Here is a 10,968-nt window from a genome sequence, read left to right as displayed (position 1 = left end):
AGCTGCTGTATCCAATTGCTTCGAGAAGTAAGCCACTGCTCTCCGATATGGGCCGAGGTCCTGTGCTAGTATTCCTAAGGCGATTCCTTGCTTCTCATGGGAGAATAAAAGGAAAGGCTTACTCACGTCCGGCAATCTCAGGGCTGGAGCTGACATGAGGGCTTTTTTCAGCTGCTTGAAAGCTTGCGTAGCTTCCTTTGTCTCTTGGATGTTCCTGCTTTCAGTTGCAATCAGTTCATAGAAGGGCTTAACAAACAGTCCATAGTTATAGATCCATAACCTGCACCACCCTGTCATCCTCAGGAAAGTTCGTAGTTCCTTTACAGTCTGAGGTTTTGGGGTCTGGCATATTGCCTCCTTCGGCTTTGGCCCAAGGTACGTTGTCTAGCACTGACTTCGTAGCCCAGATAAGTTACTTTCTGTTTTACTACTTGGGCTTTTTTCTTTGATACTCGGTACCCTTGGAGCCCCAAAAAGTTCAAGAGGCTTATCGTCCAGGCCATGCATGCTTCCCTTGTCCGTGTGGCTATCAGGATGTCATCTACGTACTGTAGCAACTTCCCTTCCTCTGGAGGGGCTTCTCAGGTCTCTAATTCTTTTGCAAGTTGTTCTCCAAACAAAGTGGGTGAGTTTTTGAATCCTTGTGGGAGTCTGGTCCATGTCAGTTGAGTTCTTCGCCCGCTCTTAGGATTTTCCCATTCAAATGCAAAAATTTTCTGGCTTCGTGGATAGGAAGGCAAAAGAAGGCATCTTTTAAATCTAAAACGGTAAACCAAGTTAGCTCGGCTGTTAAGCAAGTTAATAACGTGTAGGGATTGGCCACCACAGGATACAGATCCTCAGTTACCTTGTTTATGGCCCGCAGATCCTGTACTAACCGGTATGACCCATCAGGTTTACGAACTGGTAGGATAGGGGTATTAACACTTACATAACATAAGTTGTAACAAGGTATTATAGACAATATCATGGTCATCAATGGAAGCAATATTTGATTGAACTTTTTCAGTTCTGAGGGTTCGTAACTTGTGTTTGTCAGTCACAGCAGGGAAGCACAGTGAGGCTGCTTAACAGGGCAGGATGCATACATATACTTTCCTTCGTCTACATTCACTTCACTTTATTTTTACTTACTCTTACACATAACAAAACAACCACAACAACAAGGTACCTTTTATTTTTCAACACACCTATTACACTTTTAGGTGTCCCTGGCTAGTCCCAGTGTTCTTGGATACCCCTCAATCTAGCTGTGTGGTTCCCAACTCTAGATCCTGTCAGACTTATCTTCAAACTGGCAAAATTTTTACTCAATCTTGGGTGCTCTCAACAACCCAGCAAACTTAATTCTGGCTGCTCTTGGAATGTTAATCCCTCAACCCAGCAGGTTTGACTTAACCCTGGATGCTCTTGGAACATTAATCCCTCAATCCAGCAGGTTTGATCTTGGATGTTCTTGGGCATTCTTATCCCTCAATCCAGCAGAATTTTTAGGGGCCCCTCCTACACATTTTACCTTTTATTTTTCCCCAATAGATTATGCCAAGAAAACCCTCTTTTTACCTTTTAATTAATTTTTTTTTCTAATTAATTACCTTTTCCTCCCCCCCCCCCCACACACACTAAGGGGTCCCACTCTTTCTCTGAGACCCAGTCCCAGGGGGGGTTCTCTCACTCTTTTTATCACTCGCTTAGTCTCTTTACTGGCCGCTTTTCTCGCGAAAAAGACGGAAACGCAGCATGGGAGACTGCCGCTCTCGCTTAGCAGGTCTGGGGTAACCAGCCCGCCTCTCATTCACACACATTCATCCCCCCTTTATTCGCCCTGTAATGCAAAGGATCTCCCAGTTGCCGAGCCGTGGGGGCTTTTAGGCACTCGGCACGAAGCTCGGATAGCTGGTACATCTGAGGGTCCACCAGAAGAACGGGAGGGACACTCGGGTTGCTGAAATCCTGCTCGTTTATTGAAGGGTCGCAGAAGGGGCAAACAGGGAGACAACGAAGCAGAAGGGAGGCAGATTCCGAGAGCCCCGAAGGGCGGGGTGAGGATTCTTTTACTGCGTAGGGGTAGGAGGGTTTAGCATTCGAGGGTACAATCTGGAGAAGGCTAAAGGGAGGGGAAATACAACATTAACCAGTGGGGAAAAGGGAAAGGAGTGTTCTTGGTGGAAGAACCAAAGGGAAAACGTGGAACAGAGAAGATTCTAGGCTAAGGGGCAGACTTGAACAATAACTGACAGGACAGGGGGAGGGTACAATTCTCTTACAAAAGGGGGTGGAGAACTCATACAACTGCTGTTTCCCATGGCAACCCTAGACTGCCTTCCCAACCCCTCCTCCTACATCTCTCCCGTTTTTATTTATTAAATAAGCACTTCCCAACGTTTTAAGCAACATACGTCTAAACAAAAATAAAGCAACCGAGATCATGAACATTATCAGAAAGATCCAAAAGAGTCCCCTGAGGATGATAGCAACCCACCCTGGGACACCCCATTGAGACAGCAGTTTATTCACAGGATCTACAGTCGAGGTCTCAGTCTTGAGGTCGTCAACTTGCTCTCGGATCCGCTGGATATTAGCTTGGATGGATGTGCTCTTTGATGCCAGATTGAAGCAGCACATTCCTTCCAAGTCCTCACAGCCGTGGCCATGGGCGAGCAGTAAGAAGTCAATAGCAGCCCTATTTTGCAGTGTGGCGTGCCGGGTGACTTCTTCGTCCGCTAGCAAGTGGGAAAGGGCAGCGGACGTGGCGTTGGCCTGCTTACTGAGCCAACACTCGAGGTGAGAAAGCTCACCGAGGGCCTTTGCTGTGGCATACCATGGTAAAAATATGGATACCGTGACTCTCTTCGTCTTTCCCCAATTGTAAATTTTTGAATCACAATTTTCGTCGAATTGGTTATAGGATCTCTTTTTGCGAGCCAATTTATTTTCGTTTTTCCAATTTAAAATTTGGGTTTTGTTCGGTGTCAGTGTGGTAAGCTGCCCAAGGCTGCAGGGGCCTCCCTGGATTTGGGAGGGAATCCCTGCCCACACCCTGTCGCCGCAGATGAGAAAAACCCCCCTGGGGAGCACCCTGGGAACTGAGGAGGACCTAGATACCATGGTCGAGGTGTAATTGCACCAATTTGCTGCATGGTATCTCCCATCGTGGGGAGATACATCGTGTCTTTTTACTTCTTGGGTACCAGCGGGGTGGAGTTTAGCCATTTGATCCCAGTCTTTCTGGGAGGGCTGGTACCTAAACCTGACACAATATGTTGCCTGAGAGGAGCCCAATAGGTCCAATTCTTGGGGCTCCTGTGGTGCATATGGCAGAATCCTCGTCCACTCATCCCAGGTGTCCACAGGATTAGGTTTTTTTCCTGCATATGGATAGTCGTTTGGCGACAGGGGGACTCCTACCAGGCACGTGGATAACGGATTGTCCACACTTCCCATGGCCATACAGAAGTTGTCCTGCTTCAAGGACTTCGCCAGCGTGACCCATATGTTTTCTCTCAGCTGTGGGACTATCCAGCTCCTGACCGGTGACAGCCAGATGATGACGATCAGGAGCATCAGATGTTTCAGAGGTGTCCTCAAGGCGGTAGTCATCCTCAGCGTCTTGTGATAAAAGAAAGCATAACTTGAATGATAAATTTTCCTCAGTGGTCCCTCCCCAACCTCCCCCGTTTTTATTTACTAAATAAGCACTAAATAAAATTAGAGAAAAGGGGTAAGGATTGAGGGAAAGGGGAGGTTAGGGGAAAGGAAAGGGTACAGGGGGCGATGGGGTAATTGGGTACATAGAGTTCAGCGGGGGAAAATATCTTCGGGTAATCATGACACGTGTGACGATATTGGGAGGAACGGTCTTTCTTCTCCTCCTCTTCCAGGCAGTGGAAACTCCGTCCAGCGATGAGGTGTTCTCGGTGCTTTGCACCAAGGACACGTTGTCTTGCTGAGCTGGCACCTCTACAAAGGGCTTGACATATTTCCCCGGAATCCATCTTGGTCCTTTATCTGTAGAAACACAGGCATACCCTCTCCCCCAGGTTATTAGAGGGAAAGGGCCCTGGATAGCTTTGGATTCTGGGTCCTTTATCAAGACTGGTGGCCTCTCGGCGAGTTGCGCTCTGGTGTTATTGTGAAAATGGCGGATAATAGGAGGGTCAGGCTCCCTTTCTGAGCAGTTTAAAAAATTCAGGACATACAGGGCCTTACATAACCTTTCGGCTGGGCTCACTGTAATGTCCGGCTTATGTTGTTGTTCAAGGAGCCTTTTTAGATTTCTGTGGGCCCTCTCTATTATCGCCTGTCCTGTAGGATTGTGGGGAATTCCGGTGGTATGGGAAATTCCCCACTGTTGCGCAAACTCACCGAAGCGCTTTGACGCATAGCATGGGCCATTATCAGTTTTTATGTGAGATGGGACTCCCAACGTAGAGAATGCCATGAAAAGATGTTTCATGGCATCCCTGGTTTTTTCGCCTGCATGGACGGAGGCAAACACTGCGCCGGAAAACGTGTCAATAGAGACATGTATGTATTTCATCCGACCAAACGGCTCGAAGTGTGTTACATCTGTCTGCCATATCTCTAGCGCTCCCAACCCTCGGGGATTTGTCCCCGAAATGAGGGAAGGAAGAGCGAAAGACTGGCAGCTCGGGCAGGTAGAAACAATGGTTCTTGCCTGTGCTATCGAGATCTTAAACTGTCGCACTAGAGCCGGGGCATTCTGGTGGTAAAATGCACGGCTGAGCCGCGCTTGCCGGAGTATGTCTGGTAAGGTGGTTGAAGCGGTTGCAGATATTTGTGTTGACATGGCTAGGAGGTCCGCTTTCCGATTACCCTCAGTGATCTCTCCGGGTAAATCGGTGTGTGCCCTTACGTGCATGATATGATAAGGTTGCTCTCTATGGGAAAGTAGCCAAATGAGATCAGAGAGTAAACTGTATAAATTTGTGTTTGAAACTTCTTTGAGGAGGGCACCTTCGGCCCTTTCTGCTAGCCCAGCGACATAGGCCGAATCAGTGACCACATTCAGAGGCTGTTGAAATTTTTTGAATGCTCTCACGACTGCGGCAAGTTCCGCCATCTGGGGGGAACCCTCAACCACTTGGACGTCAGACTCCCACTTCTGACTGTCCGGGTCCTTCCAAGTGATCACCGATTTGTGGGATCTGCCCGACCCATCGGTGAACACCGTGAGAGCACCTGGAATTGGTGTTTTGCTTTTAAACATTCTCGGGGCCAAATGCAATGTATCCTTAAACAATTTATGCTTAGGATAGTGAACCGAAATTTGTCCGGGGAAGCTGTCCAGAGCAATGAGCAAATTTTCATTAGTTTGCAACAATGAGTCCAATTGATCTAATCTAACAGGTAAGTAAATGCACTCAGGGTCACACCCTGCGAGGGTTCAGAGGCGGTGTCGTGCCTTCATTATTAAAGTGGCTAGCAATTCTGCAGGGGTCGTGATCGTCCTAGAGGGCTGGTGTGGTAGGAAGAGCCACTCTAAGATGACCAGGGGATCAGATGCTCTGTTATCCCACTGGAAGAGAAGTCCATGGAGGTGGGGGCACTTACCCAACACCGCGAAGTTCACGGGAAGGGTCCGGACCACGCGGTGTGCCTGGCGAGACTTCAGAGCAACAGCAACCCGTTGCAGGGCTTCCCGCGCGGCAGGTGTCAGCTCGCGTGGTGAGGCGAGGTCTCCGTCGCCTCGAAGCAGACAGAAGAGAGGTGACAGCTCCTCAGTCGTCAGTCCCAGGAGGGGGCGGATCCAGGTGATCGTTCCGCACAGCTGCTGAAGGTCTCGCAGAGTCTTCGGATCCTTGTTGATGGTCAGTGTCTGTGGCGTCACTGTCCTTCCCGTGATGAGGAATCCGAGGTACCTCCATGGTGCTGAGAATTGGATCTTCTCTTCTGCTATCTGGAGCCCTGCAGCTTTGATAGCCTTAATAGTCTTGTCCAGTGTTGCCTTTAGGTATGTCGAGTCGGAAGCACAAACTAGCACATCATCCATGTCATGCAGGATGATGGCCTCAGGGAAAAGCCGACGCACAGGTGATAAAATCTGCGCTACAAAAGTCTGACAGAGCACAGGGGAATTTTTCATCCCCTGAGGCAGGGATGTCCAATGATATCTTTTAAAAGGTTCAGCCCTATTCAATGATGGTACAGAGAAGGAGAACCTGGGAGCATCCCCGGGGTAGAGCGGAATGTTAAAAAAGCAGTCTTTGATGTCTATCACTGCTAGCTGCCAGTCTCTGGGGAGCATAGAAGGTGACGGAAGGCCTGGTTGAATGGGACCCATATCTTCTATCACATCATTAACCCTTCGCAGGTCTTGGAGCAGGCGCCACCTGTCTGTGCCAGGTTTTCTAATTACAAAGACAGGGCTATTCCAAGGGCTGGTAGAAGGTGTTAAATGCCCAAGTTTCACCTGCTCCTCTACTCATTTATGAAGCGCACTCAATTTTTCTGATGGAAGGGGCCACTGATCCACCCAGACCGGTGTGTTGGTTTTCCAGGTCAGGGGTGGGGAAGTGCGCTCTGCAGTGGCCCACGCTAAAAATCCCACAAAGGGCTAGGGATGTCGAGGCGGGCTCCCCATTGGCATAAAACATCCCTTCCTAATAATAGTATGTTTGAAGAGACAACAAAAGGTCTCACCGTTGCCAATTGTCCTTCCGGACCTTCCACGCACACAAGATGCCTACTCCTCAGAGAGTGGACCGCTCCGCCCACACCGGAGATCCTGCCGCAAGGGGGCACAAGCTCCCAGTCGCTGGGCCACCTCACCTGGGGGATGATGGTCACGTCAGCTCCTGTGTCTGCCATGAGCCGCATCTGCACCGACTTTCCCTGGAAAGAAAGTTTGGCATCAATTAATGGTCTTTCTTTACATACATTTTGGGTGAAGAAAACATGTCTCTCTGTGTCCGGGTCATCGTGGGTGTCCAGTACGTAAAGCAAAGCAAAAGGATCGCCTTTCCTTAAAGTAAATGGTGGGTGGTTACAAATGACGGAGACGGTGATCTCCTCTCCTGGTGGAAAACACACTACCTCAGGTAAGATGGTGATTTCATTTGGCGTGTTGAAGGAGTCTTCTAAGATGAGCACGGTGGTGTCCCGACAGTCGTGGAGGGGGCCCAGGAACCCAGCAGGAATTCTCGTCAGGTCCTCATCCTGGAGAGAGATGGTGACGCTGCTGCGGAGGACCTGATGATTGCCCTGATTTAGGGTACCTGTCCGGCGGAAGAGGCGGAGTCCGTCCTCGTGGCTGCGCTGAACTGCTGGACTTGGCCGCGCGGCCACTCGTCCTCCCTGATGGTCGGGAGGCTGGGATGCTGAGAAGGGCCACTTGGTGTCATCGCGCGGCCCTTCCTCGCGCTTCGCCGCCAGTTTCCCGCTGGCTGGTACCCTTGTCGCTGTAGATGAAACTGGTGATCTTGATAAAATGGGTTCCTAGGATATGGTCTTGGGGGGGGCAAGATAGGTTGTTGAATCTGTGGCCAGTGGGGACAGTTCACCTGGATGTGACCCAGCTGACCACAGTTAAAACAGCGCGTATTTTGTAAGTTTATCATGGCCTCTCCCACCCCTTTGCTGACAGCCAGGGCCACCGTGTGCTCCATTGACATTGCCTTTGTGCAAGCCTCCACCATCTGAGAGATGGTGGGCTCGGGGTCCTGAGGTAGTGCACGGAGAATCTTTTTTGTTTCCGAATTAGAGTTAGAAATGGCCATCTTTCGTAGAAGCTCTGCACGAGCTTCTGCGTTGTCTATTTGTCTCTCAATGGCCTCTTTCAGTCTATCAACAAAAGTAATAAAAGTCTCCTCAGGCCCTTGCATGATAGAAGAAAAGTTTTGGAGGGGGATCTTACCATCCGGTATCTTCAGGAGTGCCTCCTTTCCCGCTGCTGCTATGTCCTGAAGCAGCTCCTGTGCTAGTAGAATTTGGTCCTCCGGACTGCTGAACTCCCCTTCTCCAGCAAGGGCTTCCATTGCCTCATCCCCCTCTCCCACCACCTCTGCGAGATCATACTTGCGCAGGAGTGGTTTCAACAGTTTTTTCCAATGAATCTCCCAGAGGTCGCATTCGGTGGGAGCAAACAGTGCCTTAGCAATATACCTTAAATCATGGGGGACTAGGAAACGTCCAGCAAATGTTAAGTCCAGCACATTTTTAAAGAAAGGCGAGTTTCTGCCATAATCTTTGGCAGCCTTCCTTAACTCCTTCACCTCAGCGTATGGAATTTGCTCCCACTTTGGCTCCCTCCCCCGCCAGAGGATGACCGGTGCCGCAAAGCTGCCCAAGTCCCGTGCCAATTCCAAATTCCCATCCTTAATTGCCTCCTCTCTGATCTTTGCCCAACCCCCCCCCCCCGACTTGTTGGAATGCTGGGGGCTGCCACTCTCCTCATCCTCTTCCGAGGATGAAGCAGGCTGGGTTAGGGCACGGTGCCTCCCCCTGGCCGGTGGGTCCCGGAGACCGTGCGTCCGACAGGCCAGGATGGCCTGCTTCCGGCCAGGCTTCTTCCTGGTTCCGGTACTGGCAGTGGCAGGAGAGGAGGAGGCGTGTCCCGACCCACCCACTGGGGCGTGACTTTCTGGTGGGGGGTTCCCACCCACGGGGGCTGGGCCCACTTGGGGGCTGGTCCCAGCCACAGGGGGCCCACCCAGGGGTGTGGTCAGAGGGAAGGAGGGGACGGGTCCCGACACAGGGGCGGCACTCGACGGAGTGGGGGGAGGAGGCGGGGGCGAGATGTCAGGAATTTTCTGGGGTGAAGGAGAAGGAGGGGCGCCATCTTGGGGCTGGTCTTTTTTCGCCATGAGGCAGGCGCCATTTTGTCCTATTTGTTCAGTTAAGTCCTCTAAAGAGCAACAGGGTTTCAAACTAGGATTAGGGTCTCTGGTATAGAGGGAACAGGAATGACGTGTGTTGGGGTGGCCAGTCCCAACACACGAATGGGACAGGGAGGATCGGGAAGCAGCAGAGAGACGGCAGCAGCTCTGTGCCGATGTATGGCAGGATCTGTCTCCCGATCCGCCCTTAGGGGAAGAGGGAATAGGATTGGGGGGGGAGGAACACGAGGTAGGTGAACTGGGGACCCAACTCTCTCTCTTCTTTTTTAACAAATTAAGAATGGAATGAAAAAGCGGAAAAAAACGACCGACTGAAATCCTCCCCTGAACTTGTAAATCGTAAATCTTTCTCCCAACTCTTCCCCAGAAATCAGGCACCAAAACATCTTCCCGTGTAATAGCAGGAAAATGTTCAAAAATAAATTTAACAAAAGGCTTTAAATCTCTCTTATTAAAAGAAATGTTCCCTAAAACAAGGTGGGACTTAATTTGGATCTAAAACTCCCGTTGAGCTGGAGACAGGCGGTTACCCATTATATCAGGTCTCACAGCTAAATCACCCTCTTCGAAAAGGAAAAAAAAACAAAAAAAAAACAAAAAAAGGGAGGTGACGCCTAGTCAGGCGTAAGAAAAAGCAAGATAAGCATACCTCTGAAGGACACAGGCATAAAACGGGGACATCGAAGAGGGGTCTGGTGGAACTTCTGCTGGTCCGAGGGCGTTGCTGCTGCCGCGCAGCTCGAAGGTCCGTCGGTTATCAGCAGAACCCAGGAGACAGAAGCCTTCCGAACTGAAAGGGCGACTGTCCCAGGAAACTGGTCCCGAACGCCACTTGCAATCCTGGAGAAGGCTGGTCACAGAGCAGGCAATCTCCAGGAGACGGTCAAGGACTGGACCCGCTGGTGTCCGTCCCTGTTCGGGCAGCCACTTGCCGAGCCGTGGGGGCTTTTAGGCACTCGGCACGAAGCTCGGATAGCTGGTACATCTGAGGGTCCACCAGAAGAACGGGAGGGACACTCGGGCTGCTGAAATCCTGCTCGTTTATTGAAGGGTCGCAGAAGGGGCAAACAGGGAGACAACGAAGCAGAAGGGAGGCAGATTCCGAGAGCCCCGAAGGGCGGGGTGAGGATTCTTTTACTGCGTAGGGGTAGGAGGGTTTAGCATTCGAGGGTACAATCGGGATGTGATAAACTGTGGTAACTTGTTTGTTCATCAAAGGAATTGGAATATTAAAGGAGGAAAAATAAAAGTATGAGGGACTAGCTTGCTTGTTAGGAGATAGGGGAAGCATCTGTGAAGTTGGGAAACAGCAACTTGTGGGTTTTACTAAAAAAAGGACAATAAAGAAGCAACTGCTACAAACCGCAAGGCTATAGGCATATTGCAAGGCTATAGACATATTACAAAACGCAAGACCGCAAGTATGATTAATCACCATTTAGGGAGCTTTTCTTAGCTTCTCTTGCAGACACAGGCTAAGGATGTTGGGGGATGGCCGGAGCTGATTATGAAATCAGCGACCACCAGGCAACGGCCACCGGACTAGACAACGTAGGAGTGCTCCGGGTACGCCCATCACTGTCCGGAACCGATTGTGAAACCAACGATCACCTGCCTCGACATAACGCAGACACGATGCAGAGGGATGCTCAAGCTACGCCCACCGCTATGGCAAGAGACGCGAATGAAGAAACCTCCAAGAAACTATAAAAGAGACTGAATAAGGGGGGTGGGGTGTGGGGCACTGCAGTGTGGGACACTGCAGGAGGGGCGGTTAGGAGACCCCTACCCACCCAGCGCTGTTTTGCTTGCTACTGCTTGCTGTAATTAATAAAATTCTAATTGACCTTAAAAAGGCTGAATCAAATTATTCGCCTCAATTTATCACAATTTGGTGCCGTGACTCGGATAAAGGAAACCCGGGACGGAGGCCCCACTAGCGTGAGGCGCCCCACCGCCTTTTTGCGGTGGACCTAAGGGGGGGCTTCCTCCTTGGGCCTTTACCGACGAACCTAAAACTCAGTAGCAAGCAAAGTTATCCCCGTTAATCTTTGTGCACAAAGAACCGCGGAAGAGTGAAGACGCAGGAAGCGTAAGTAGCCCCCGGTGG

At 50.5% G+C, this 10,968-nt stretch overlaps 1 protein-coding gene across 4 annotated transcripts; it reads right to left on the bottom strand.

Annotated features, from left to right (window-relative positions):
• Positions 1-2,496: 2,496 nt before the first annotated feature.
• LOC128786615 (uncharacterized) lies at positions 2,497-10,325 on the bottom strand. Of its 4 annotated transcripts, none has more exons than XM_053939989.1 (4): positions 9,508-10,325; positions 7,877-8,140; positions 6,664-7,421; positions 2,497-6,079 (listed from the first exon to the last, which is right to left on the bottom strand). In XM_053939989.1, the coding sequence occupies exons 1-4, from the start codon at positions 9,524-9,526 to the stop codon at positions 5,408-5,410; spliced, it is 1,713 nt and encodes a 570-aa protein (XP_053795964.1). In that variant the 5' UTR covers positions 9,527-10,325; the 3' UTR covers positions 2,497-5,407. The 4 variants fall into 4 exon arrangements, with proteins under 4 accessions (XP_053795964.1, XP_053795954.1, XP_053795937.1 ...); XM_053939979.1 differs by lacking the exon at positions 9,508-10,325 and having other exon boundaries at positions 6,664-6,855; positions 7,057-7,421; positions 7,877-9,477; XM_053939962.1 differs by lacking the exon at positions 9,508-10,325 and having other exon boundaries at positions 7,877-9,478.
• Positions 10,326-10,968: the final 643 nt, after the last annotated feature.

The sequence above is a fragment of the Vidua chalybeata genome, chromosome 1 (genome assembly GCF_026979565.1).
Source record: "Vidua chalybeata isolate OUT-0048 chromosome 1, bVidCha1 merged haplotype, whole genome shotgun sequence".
NCBI lineage: Eukaryota > Metazoa > Chordata > Aves > Passeriformes > Viduidae > Vidua > Vidua chalybeata.
Note: the sequence above shows the minus strand (reverse complement) of the source record. Positions and strands in the feature narration are given on the sequence as shown.